This window comes from Typopeltis vanoorti, chromosome 17 (genome assembly GCF_054136105.1).
Source record: "Typopeltis vanoorti isolate ZY-2024b chromosome 17, IOZ_Tvanoo_1.0, whole genome shotgun sequence".
Lineage (NCBI taxonomy): Eukaryota > Metazoa > Arthropoda > Arachnida > Uropygi > Thelyphonidae > Typopeltis > Typopeltis vanoorti.
This window is the reverse complement of record NC_143565.1, coordinates 81,954,724-81,967,460: the sequence shown is the minus strand read 5'-3', so window position 1 is coordinate 81,967,460 and position 12,737 is coordinate 81,954,724. Positions and strand designations below refer to the sequence as shown.

General features: G+C 35.9%; 1 protein-coding gene across 1 annotated transcript in view; it reads left to right on the top strand.

Annotated features, from left to right (window-relative positions):
- Positions 1-12,737, top strand: part of LOC150097561 (stromal cell-derived factor 2) — a 112,843-nt gene that overhangs the window by 64,058 nt on the left and 36,048 nt on the right. Inside the window, exon 4 of the mRNA XM_090407327.1 lies at positions 10,926-11,065. Within this exon, the coding sequence (XP_090263453.1) occupies positions 10,926-11,065 (140 nt within the window). The remainder of the gene's footprint in view (positions 1-10,925; positions 11,066-12,737) is intronic.

The following is a 12,737-nucleotide window of genomic DNA, read 5'->3' as shown; positions in this document are numbered from 1 at the left end:
TTATTATTTTTTTTAATATTTATCTGTCCACAATTCTGTATAGAAATTTAGAAATTCTTCTAATTTCAGTTCAGTGTTCAATTTTACACTTTCTTTAGCATCTGTACTTAAATGTTTCAAAATGTTATATACATTGGATCTTATTTTATAAAGTCATGTTCTAAATTAGAAACAAATTTGTTCCATGATTCTCTGTCTTTTTCTGACTTCTATTTTAATTATTCTTTTATATTCTATTTCATCTTCTAATCTTTTACTGCTTAAACATCTATGATATGCTTCTTTTTTCATTTTGATTATTTCTTTGATTGTATTGTCCCATTTTTGGAAGTTTTTCCACTTGGTTATACTTAAAACTATATATTTTATGTATTGTCGCATATCTTCAGTTTTTTATTTATATCAAATTTTTTGGTCTTTCCTAAGGTTTCATTTATTGTTGTTTTTATATTAAGCCATTATATTTCTTCATTTCATTTTATCTAAATATTAGTTAATTCTTTATTCATATAGCCATTGTATATTTATGTCATTTATTATGTTGGAGGTTTAATGGATTTTTTACAACACTCAAAAAGAATTAAAATAGAATTTAATACTTCCTATATTTCTTCCTAGTCACTGGGACATCTACGGGGATTACAAAGACAATTAATGTAACATGCACACAAAAACTTACAATACTAAGCCCAACCACGTGGGTGACAATAAAGTCCTATCTAGGTGGAGCGCCCTCTAAGGGCAGTAGTAGGTGGCCTGGAATGTAAGGTGGGACCTCTGGTGATGACTGTTTCCCAAATCTTCGGAAGCTTAATGCAACCGTATTTGTTAAGATTTGGTTGGTTTCTGAGAGCTGCTGCTGCTTCTAAGAAAAGTCTCTCTTTCTTGAATTTGCTGTGGTGGAGCATGGTGGTTTTCTTCCATGATACTCTGTGGGTGGTGTCCAAAACATGGTCAGCCAAGCCTGAATGGCCATAGTTGTGTTTAATGATGTACGACTTGTGTTCCTCCAGGCGGATGGATGCTGATCTGCCTGTCTGTCCAAAGTACGCAAGCTTACAGGAACAGGGTACTTTGTAAACTCCAGGCAGAGAGAGAGGAGGGAGCTGATCTTTCGTAGAACGGATAAGGGTAGCCAGTTTGCGGTAAGGCTTATATGCTGTGTGTAGGTTATACTTTTTTAGTATCTTGGCTATTTTTTCCGAAGTGCCACGGATGTAGGGTATGGTGATGGCATTTTTAAATTCTTGTTGACGAGAGGGACAGGGAATGGGGGAGGAATTCATTATTTTTTTGATGCTGTGTTCGCTGTAGCCATTGGAGAGGAAAGTTCTGTGCATGTGGTTAAGCTCAGTAGTGAGGGCGGTTCCACTGGAACAAAGATTGTGGGCTCTCTTGGTAAGGGTTTTAATGATGCCATATTGTTGTGAGGGGTGGTGGTGGTGGGAGAGTTTGTGAATGTATCTGCCGGTGTGTGTGGGTTTTCTGTATGCAGTGAAGGCAAGTGTATCATTAGGCAGGCGCGTGACTAAGGTGTCTAGGAAGGGTAAACAATTGTTCTTTTCCTTTTCCATAGTAAACTGGATTCTTGGATGTAGGCTATTGAGATGACCGAGGAAGGAGTCTAACGTGTCTGGGCTATGAGGCCAAATAGAGAACACATCATCTACATATCTTAGCCAGATAGAAGGTTTGAGTGGGCCTGAGTCTATGGCTCGTTTTTCGAAATCTTCCATATAGAAATTGGCAAGGGGGGTGAGAGGGGGGAGCCCATGGCGGTTCCCTCTATCTGCTTGTAGATTTTGTTATTCCAAGCGAAATACCCAGAGTTGATGGCGAAGGAAAAGAGGCATCATTAAAACCCTTACCAAGAGAGCCCACAATCTTTGTTCCAGTGGAACCGCCCTCACTACTGAGCTTAACCACATACACAGAACTTTCCTCTCCAATGGCTACAGCGAACACAGCATCAAAAAAATGATCAATTCCTCCCCCATTCCCCGTCCCTCTCGTCAACAAGAATTTAAAAATGCCATCACCATACCCTACATCCGTGGCACTTCAGAAAAAATAGCCAAGATACTAAAAAAGTATAATAACCTGCACACAGCATATAAGCCTTACCGCAAACTGGCTACCCGTATCCGTTCTACGAAAGATCAGCTCCCTCCTCTCTCTCTGCCTGGAGTTTACAAAGTACCCTGTTCCTGTAAGCTTGCGTACTTTGGACGGACAGGCAGATCAGCATCCATCCGCCTGGAGGAACACAAGTCGTACATCGTTAAACACAACTATGGCCATTCAGGCTTGGCTGACCATGTTTTGGACACCACCCACAGAGTATCATGGAAGAAAACCACCATGCTCCACCACAGCAAATTCAAGAAAGAGAGACTTTTCTTAGAAGCAGCAGCAGCTCTCAGAAACCAACCAAATCTTAACAAATACGGTTGCATTAAGCTTCCGAAGATTTGGGAAACAGTCATCACCAGAGGTTCCACCTTACATTCCAGGCCACCTACTACTGCCCTTAGAGGGCGCTCCACCTAGATAGGACTTTATTGTCACCCACATGGTTGGGCTTAGTATTGTAAGTTTTTGTGTGCATGTTACATTAATTGTCTTTGTAATCCCCGTAGATGTCTTAGTGACTAGGACAAAATATAGGAAGTATTAAATTCTATTTTAATTCTTTTTGAGTGTTGTAAAAAATCCATTAAACCTCCAACATAATGTCCTCACAGCACTTAAGCCTCTGCACAAGTATGTCATTTAATAATCGAGTTTTATAAACAAATATTTTAAATTTTCTTTCTGTTCTTGTTATTTGTAGCCATTTAGGTAGTAATCTTAATTTTATTTTAATGAGGAAGTGGTCACTACTTATTTCATATTCCCTGTGAATTCTAAAATCTAAAGAGAACTTTGACTTTTCATTTAAGATAAAGTAATCTAATATTGATTTCTATCCTCTTGCTACCCGAGTATATTTATGTATTTATGTTTATAGAAAGAATTCATTATTTTAAGGTTATTATAAACTACAAAGTCAATCAATTTTTTGCATTCCTGTTTAGAGTATGTTCTCCTTGTATTCCTATATTATTAATTTTCATGTTTCCAATTTTTCTTGCATTTATCTCCTGCTAATATTACATAACCATTTTTATTTATTTTATTTTGTATATTTTGCAATTGATTATAAAATTCAATATTATCTTCTCTTCCTTCTTATAAGCATATAAACCAAATATTGTTAAATAACCTCTATCTATTTTTATTCTAGCTTCTTTTATTTCATCATCATCATCATCAAATTCCTGCCATGTACCTCAAGGGGGTGTACAGGATATGATAGTACTACAAAAAAAAATTTATATCATTACTAACTTCCTATCAACTACAAATTTCCTCCAAATCAGTCTGTTACTTGTCAGTACTCCAACATTATCAGATCTTATATTTCTATTGTCTAAGGCACTTTGTAGCGTATCAATTCACCTATATCTTGGTCTTCCTCTGGGTCTTTTTCCTGCCAACCTGGCAGAGAACACTTGTTTTGCTAATCTTTCCTTGCCCATTCTGATTAAGTGACCATATCACCTGAGATTAGCTCTGCTAACGCATTCCTGAATGCTGACAACGTCAAGTTCTTTCCTAATATCCTCATTTTTAATATGATATTGCCATTGATGTCATTTGTTCATGCCTCTAATCTTTCTCATATCTGCAGTCTCTAGTCTTTGGTCAAGTGTTTTACTTCTGACCCAGCTCTCAGATCTATAAGTTAAAACTTGTTTGAACACTGTCTTGTATACAGCTAATTAGTGTTATGACTAATTTCTCTCTTATTCCATATGAATTTAATCAATTGACTTCCTGTCATACAATACCAGCTTTGTTGATTCTGTTGTCTATTTCCATATTTAATTTACTATCTTTGATCTAAAAATCGTGCCTAAATAGCTGAAATGTTTTACTTGTTCCACAGGTTCTCCGTTCACAACGCAGTTGACATTTTCAACTATTCTTCCTGTTTTTATTGTCTTTGTCTTTTTATTGCTAACCTTCATACCATATCTATTACAATAGTTATTCAATTTAGGCAGGGAATCTTGCAGACTTGTAGCGGATTTATTTAGAAGTATAACATCGTCCGCATAAAGCAAAGAGCTGACATTAACATCTCCAGTTTTGATATCATGTTTAATACCACTTTCCTTCATAATGTGATCCATATAAATAACGAATAACAGAGGGAATAATGTACATCCTTGTCTCACCAGATTAAACATTAAACCATATTCCTGTACTTCCTTCAATTCTAACTGCTGACTTACAACTCAAATAAAGACTGAGTATTGCTTGATCTAATGCCTCATTGACAGCATACACCTGCAGCGTATTGAATAGCTTCTCTCTTGGCACCTTGTCATATGCCTTTTCCAGATCGACAAAACTTAAATACAGATCTTTGTTATATTCCTATGATTTCTCAACTATTTGTTGTAAATTGAAGATCTGATCCTGAAAGCCTCTACTTGGCCTGAATCCAGCTTGTTCTTCACCAGGCTTTTCTTCCACAATTCTTCTCAACCATTTCTCAAGTATGCTTGCGTAAATCTTACCAGGAACACTCAGTAGGGAAATACTTCTGTAATTCTGTAAAGATTAAAGAGGGGGGCATAGATAGAGGCCAGAAATGGAAAGATCCCCTATAGCCCTTGAGTACTCTAATAGCATAAAGGTCATAAAATGAGAAGAGTTGGCTGATAAGGGCTTATAGCAAAGATTAAAGTAAGTGGATCTTCCTCAGAATAGAGATAGAAGAGGATAGATACAGCTTAGGGACCATAGGAGTGCCACTTCTTTCACAATCAAGATGATGGACCTGTTAGTCCACGAGTTCTTATTCAATATATTCAGACCACCTCACCATATCTGGTGGACTCCTCTATCTGCCACCCAGGAGACACACTTCTAGAGGTTACAGGATCCCGTTTCTTAACTATACACTGACTTAATTCCATAAATGTCTGATGTTCTCTTTTCTTATAATGAAAAAATTTTGTCAGATGATCCTGCAAGACCTATTCAGAGGTTTATCATATCATCCTACCCCCACCCCCCCTTCTCCTGCTTGCTAGTGTCTGTATGCCACATACTCTCAAATATGTCCTCATTATGTAGTTTTCAAAATCCCAATGCAATTTGTTACTGAGAATTCTTTGCACTCTTTCTACAGCTTCTTTATCTCCTGCGAACCCAGGACACCCAATCTGCACTTAGTAGTTCAGATACCATCTTATCAAGGCCTTGTAAAGATGCAAAATGACTTCCTTATCATTACATGTCAGTATTCATTTCAAATTGCCATTATCTTTTGAGTTGTATTTGCAATTTTTGCCATGTAACATTTGAACTTCAAATTTCTGCCCACCATAACTCCAAGATTCCTAGCCTCAGTATCTTGTAGCATAATCCCATCAATACAATATGTTGAAGATCTCATCATGACACTTTGGATTGACATAATAAATTTAGTTTAATCCTTTATCCAAGTGTGAGCAAACAAAGTTTGGTACTGAAAGTATCTTCAGGACTGGGGTAAGGTGGTACAACACCGGGCAACTCGTTGCAAAGGTGGGGCAAGCTAACAGCACTCCTATCTCAGTATCTCCCATAATGTAAAACACATCTCCTTGCAGATATGTATAATGTTATGCATTAAGGGAAGGGCCACTACCCAGACTAGTTTCGACCTTTATTGAGGTCTCTTCAGTGGGAGCCAGGCCCAAGTGGAGATACCAGGCAGAAGCATTAGCAAGGTCATCTCTACCTATAGGAGTTGCCAAAAGGTGTGCCACCTTTTTATTAAATTACTCTGGATTTAGAGAAAGATGTTGAAAGTTTATTTTTCACTTGGTTAGACTATAATAAATTTAGTTTAATCCTTTATCCAAGTGTGAGCAAACAAAGTTTGCACCTGAAAGTATCTTCAGGACTTGGGTTAGGTGGTACAACACCGGATAAAGGATTAAACTAAATTTATTATAGTCTAACCAAGTGAAAAATAACCTTTCAACATCTTTCTCTAAATTTGGATTGACAGCTATCATCATTTGTTCACATTTCTATCCTGTTCAAATCATTCTGTAATTGCTGTATATCAGTAGCACTCCTAATTGTCCTGCTTATCTTTGCATCATCAGCAAACAATTGAATGTCTCCCATAAGATCCTTCCTTCCTGATATCATTAATATATAGATTGAACAACAGTGGTCTAAGAATGGGTTCTCTGATCATTATACCTCTGGTCGATTTAAATATAGCAGATTCACATCCCCATACCTGTTCATCAATCACCCCTTATCCAAGTCAATGGTTTAGTCAGCACTGGACTAAAGACACGAGAGCAACATGATTACTTATGCTCATGATGGCCATCCATTGATTCCTTCACATAATACCACCTGCAACCCATGGATCATGATGTTATTGCTGTCTTCAAGGTATATCATTTAAGAAATATTTTTGCTCAGATTATTTATTTCTTCTACTGAGGGCGAGAAACACCTCGGACTTTTGGCAGGAATATATGTTGCAGATGTGGTGTGGAATTAGGTGACAGCAGAGTGCATGAATGGTGTTTGAAAGAAGCTGCTGAAAATAAATATTCATACATTCACAGGATTGAAAAAAAGATGAAGCCTTACAAGAGATTGGTGACAAGAGACTACTGCTAAGTAAAGAGTTGGAGGTTGAAAGTGAAGGCGTTGAACATTTGTTGGAAGCTGTGGACAAAGAGCTCTCAAACAAAGGCTCAGAAACTTGCATCAGTAGAAGAGAGTAAAAGCCGAAAAACAAGAAGAGGAAGTCCCCCCCCCCCCAGTAAATAAGTTTCCAGTGAAAAAAATGGCAGAAGTATTTTCTTCTGTTAATAAGGCAGTTTGGTGGTTTGAGGAAATGAATCCTAACATGAAGAAATTTAGCAAAGTAGCAAATGATGTAAGCTGCCATTACTTGCTACAGAGAAATTTATGCCAAAAGGAAAAGTAATTTGTGCAGACTAAGTTGGGCATAATGTATTCTGTCATGCCATCCTCTGAAAATGAACCAAGACCTTTCACAAATTATGAATCTGGTGAATTCCTGAACATCTCAGAATGCTATGTTGCAATTTCTGAAGAATTGACTATCTAGCTTTCCCTGACTCTTCTAATGATTCTTCCAATTAATAAAGCAGCAGCAGCTTTGAAGAATTACTCTTATTCCTTTTGTTTTTATTGGTAATTGCGCAGAAGCACTGCATGTGTTTCATTATCTGTTACAGTGCTGTATACAGAAATTTTATGTTATAATTTGTATATTGTGTTGTTCCACAAACAGAGTAAAATTAGTTTTAAAAAAATTAATGGATTAAAAAAATTAGTAAAATTAGTTAAACAGACTACATCCAGGCATTCAATAGTGTTTTCTGACTTATGAAATTGCCACAATAGAACCCCTGTCTTAAGTTGAGGGGTGACTGTATTCCAAGCCCATATTCTCCAGTTTAGGCAACAGCCTTTCATGTTTTATTCTATGAAATGACTTAGCCAAGTCCAGCAGTATCATATTGGATTCACTACCTTTATCCAACTTAGGTATTATTATAAAATATGAGCACATTGCTAAAACATGATCTCCCTGTGGTAAACTGTTTCTTGCAAAGTATAGTTTGTCTGTGAAGCTATTTCTGTATGAGTTCTTATCAACTTCTCTAAGATCTTCACTACCACTCCAAAGATACTGATAGATCAGTAGTTGGACACATCAGTTTTGCACCACTCTTGTACAATGAAACTGTCATACATTCCTGTGGTGTCATTCCTGAGCTGAGACTCAAGTTATACAAACATCTGAAAGTTGTAGCCAATTCGGTTAAACATTCCTTTAGCATACATGTTGATATCTCTCCCTGTTTACGAATTCTTATTCAAGTCATACAACAGACCTGGAACCTCCATCTCATGCATCCCTATCTCTTCATTGAACATAGTGCTAGTAGTACTGTGTACCATTACGTATACCTGGTTGATAGATCTTTATTAGCAAGGTGAGCACTTGTTATTTGAACAGTCTCATTGCTTCCAAGGGACACAAGGGTATATATATATATATATCTGCATTGAGTAAAATTATTCTTCCCCATTCATTCTTTCTTTTACTTGTGGCATAATGATAAAATTCTTTTGAATTGCCTTTTAGCCTGCACAGCTATTTTTTTTCCGTACTAATTCAGCTTTCCCAGGCAATACTTGTAACTCTTTTGGCCTGTGCTTAATATATTTCATAATTCCTCTTATTCTTGTATTCCTTCCAACTCATCATAAGAGTGATCATCTTATGAATCTCTTGCTTAATAAGGTTGCACATCCATTTCACTCCAGCCCTATTTGTTATTTGAACTCTATGGACACATTCAGATACTGCCTCATTTAACCCTCATTTTGAAGGCTTCCAAAGCATTGCTGATATCTTTTCCATTCAGTAACTGATATGATGGTACTAAATGTATTACAGGTAGTTCTCACTTTACGAATTTTTTTGATAAGAATGTTTATTTTAAATTGTGCATGGCAAAGGCAATTAGGGGCATGTCCGGGGAATTATGCGGTATGTAATGATCAGTTAGAACGAGCCTCAGTCACTCACGAGCCTTGGCAACGTGGGTGTGTTATTCTTAGTTTTCTTCAATTATACCTGCTTTTTTCTTATTTTCTTTTTAAATATAACCCTTTCACTTTTCCAGAAATGTCAAAAAGAAGCAACAGTGTAAAACTAGAAAATGAGCAAAAGAAACAAAGAAAAGCAATTACATTGGAGAAGAAATACGAAATTATTACCAGCCATCAAGCGGGTATCACTGTTAAAGCTCTTTCTGAGAAATTTTCTCTTGCTGCTTCTACAGTTTACACCATTTTAAAGGATAAAGAGAAATATTTGAAAGAAGTAAAAAATTCACAATCTATGCAGTCTACATTGTTGCCTAATAAAAAAAAACAGGCAGTATAATTCCTCATAAGGAAAAACTGTTAACTGCTTGGAAGTGACCAAACTCAATGATTAAACATTCCTATTATCTATGCAACAACAATTTGTACTGACGCATTAGCCATTTTTAAAATGCTGAAAGACCAAAAAGGGATGACTGCAAAGAGACTTTTGCTGCAAGTAGTGGGTGGCTTGACTGCTATAAAAAGCGGACTGGTTGGCATAACATTAAAATACAAGGTGAAGCTGCAAGCGCCGATAGTGAGGCTGCAAAATCTTATCCAGAAAAATTAGAAGAAATAATTAAAGAAGGAAATTACTCGCCATCGCAGATTTTTAACGTTGATGAGACGGGCCTTTTTTGGAAATGCCTGCCTGCAAGAACTGACATTGCAAAAGAAGAATCCTCAATGCCAGGTTTTAAACCATCAAAATATCACATCACTCTACTATTAGGAGGAAATGCTACTGGTGATTGCAAGTTAAAACCCTTATTTGGTGCATTGATCAGAAAATCCAAGAAGAGCTTAAAAGGAATTAATAAAGATACTCTCCCAGTAATATGGAAGGCAAATAAGAAGGCTTGGCTCATGGGTTCCCTATTCGAAGAGTGGCTTATGCATCACTTTGTTCTTGAAGTGAAACTTTATTGTGAGAAAAAACAAATTCCATTTAAAGTGCTTCTGATAATGAACAGTGCACCTCGCCATCCCTCATCAGTAGCTTACATTTGCCCTAATGTAAAAATAGTCTTTTTACCAAAAAATGCAACTTCTCTTTTACAACCAATGGATCAGGGAGTGATTGCGACATTTAAAGCACATTATCTCAAAGAGACTTTTGATATGTTAATAGAAGCAACTGATAAAGATGGAAATTTTCTATCAAAAAGTTTTGGAAGAGATTCAACATTTTAGACACAATTCTGGTAATGCAGAGTGCCTGGCATAAAGTTTCTGAAAAAACTATGAAAGCAGTATGGCATAAACTTTGTCCTCAATTTAATGATAATTTCGAAGACTTTGAAGACCCAACAAAGATTGTGAATTCTGAAACTCAAGCGATCTTAGGTATGGCTAACCAGTTGCAAATGGAAGTTTCGGAAGGTGATGTTAATAAGCTGCTTCATTCTCACACTATGGAACTCTCACCCAATGATCTCCTTGAATTAGAGGAACAAGAAATAAACAAAGAAGAAAAAGACAGAGAAGATAACAAACATGAAACTCCAGCTTGGTTTTTCACTTTAAAAGGCCTAGAAGAAGCATTTAAACTTCTTGAAAAAACTCGAGCAATCTTTGAATCACAAGATTCAGACTTTGAACGATTTAGTAAATTTTCTTGCAAAATAAATAATGCTTATGCTTGCTATCAAGCTATTTTAAACAAAAAGAAGCAAATGCCAAACAAAGATGACACTCGAGGCCTTCTTTGGGAAAAAAAAAAAAAAACATGCACTGAATCTTCCTAATATATCTCCTACTACCTCAACAGCTGCCGATTCACCTGGTGATATAGAAATTAGCTGATTTTTTTTTCAAAGAATCTTTTAATTAAAAATTTTTCTTAGGTTATTTTTTAAATATGTAAATCATCTTTGGCCAGTAAAGTCTTTTCTTATCATTTAGTATTCATTTTATATGTTCCTTCTTATAAACATAACTCTTGCTTATAGCATTATTTCTGAGGCAAATAAATTCCCGCTTTATGAATTCCCAATTTATGAACAGTCGCCAGGAACCAATTAATTCGTAAAGCAGGAACTACCTGTAATATATTTCTATTACTTTTTTTATTCTCTAGATTCTAGTTTTAATCCATAAACCTTTTGCGTGAAAATATTATGGCTGTGCTTTCTGTTTAATTACATTTTATACTTTATTTTCAGTGAACCAGTGGCATGTGGATCAGTGATCAGGTTAGAGCATCTTATAACACACAAAAATCTTCACAGTCATCATTTTTCTTCACCACTTTCTGGAAATCAGGAAGTTAGTTCTTTTGGAACCAATGGAGAGGGTGACACAGGTATCTAAATGCTTGCAAATTTTTTGGTGATTATTAATTTTTCTCATGACTTATGTTGCATATGTATGCTTAATTGAATAGCTAGCTCTTCTCATCCAACTAATGACTATGATTAAGTGATTTGATATGTTCCAGTTGACTCCCTATCAAAGCTCTTATAAATAGATGCTCAATTTTAGTAATCATTCACTCAAATGAATGATTACTCAACTGAGAAAATGGAACTAGCAAAAGAATTGATAATTACTAGATTGACATAAATAGGTTACTGAAACAGAGAAGACGAAAATAGGTGAAATTTTTCTAAACAGCAAATACAAGATGCCATAATTCAAACAATACCTAGGATTGTATCTATGATTTTTTAAATCTGTTATTTTTGTATATCTGTTGTATGTATGACCGACTAATATGTAATCCTTGCAGTATTTTTGAAGTCTGTTTTATCCTGGGATTAAACATAAGCTAATCCCAAGATAAAATTAGCTGCTATCTTTAATTTCTTCACATATTTTGGCTCCCAACACATGTTTCAGTGATTTTGCCCAATTTGTTTAGTGGTAATTTCTTTACTTTGCCTGATGTTTATATGTGCTTTCCATATTTAGAAACTGGCATAGTTCACACTGATCTGTTAGTTTATTCCTTACAGTACAGATATATTTTCTCATATTGTACTTGTGTAAGTTGTGTATATTCAAGGAAGGAATGGGTACTTTTTTTCTTGGTAAAAACTAATCATTCTCTGCCAGTTGGTATTCAGTACTGATTAAAGTACTAGTACTAGCTGCTATTCTCTCTTCAGCTAGTCAGTTTACACAAATGAATTGCAGATGTGTGGCTGGATATCATGTGTTTTTTATGTGAATCTCATTCATGAATCATACTCTTTTAAGATCAAACGTGTAACTTTTTCAAGTTCCTTCAGGTCCCCCAATAAGCAGAACAATGGTCTCTCTCTCACACTCACACACAGAGAGAGAGAGAGAGAATGATTTGAACCTACAACGTATTCCAGAGAAGAAGCATTATCAACTTGGTTACCATAGCATATCATACTGTGATAATAGTTGCTATAATATGTTGTACTTGATACAAAGTTAATCACTGTATTAATGGGGTGTTTATGGATTCTAGCTGGATAACTGGGAGGAGACTGCCACATAATCTTTTAAGGAACAGACCAGGTCTTCTGACCTAATGTCCACTCCCTACTTCTTGTTGTGCACCCTGTTAGTAGGTATCTACCTGTATATTGAATGAACATGGGCTGTCAATTTTGGATTTAGCTGACCAAATTGCATTCTTATTAGTTAGCTTAAACCAAAATCACTTCATGTAATTTCATGCTGGCTGGGGCATTACCATTTCAACATGATCCTCCTGCTATTTTCATCAGTGAACCCAAGTGTATAGCAGAAAGTCAGCTCCAGAACAAATTCCAACTCAACATCAGCAGATTTCAAGATGGGCACCATCAGTAGAGAAAATGTAACAAAATAATCGACAATTACTAGATTGCATAATAGGTTACCGAAACAAAGATGACAAAAATAGGTGAAATTTTTGAATTTCTAAACAACAAATATAAGATGCTATAATTCAAACAGTAATGAAAAGTGAAGACGAGTAGCTGTAGTATTCAACACTAAATATGATAATCTTATTGAAT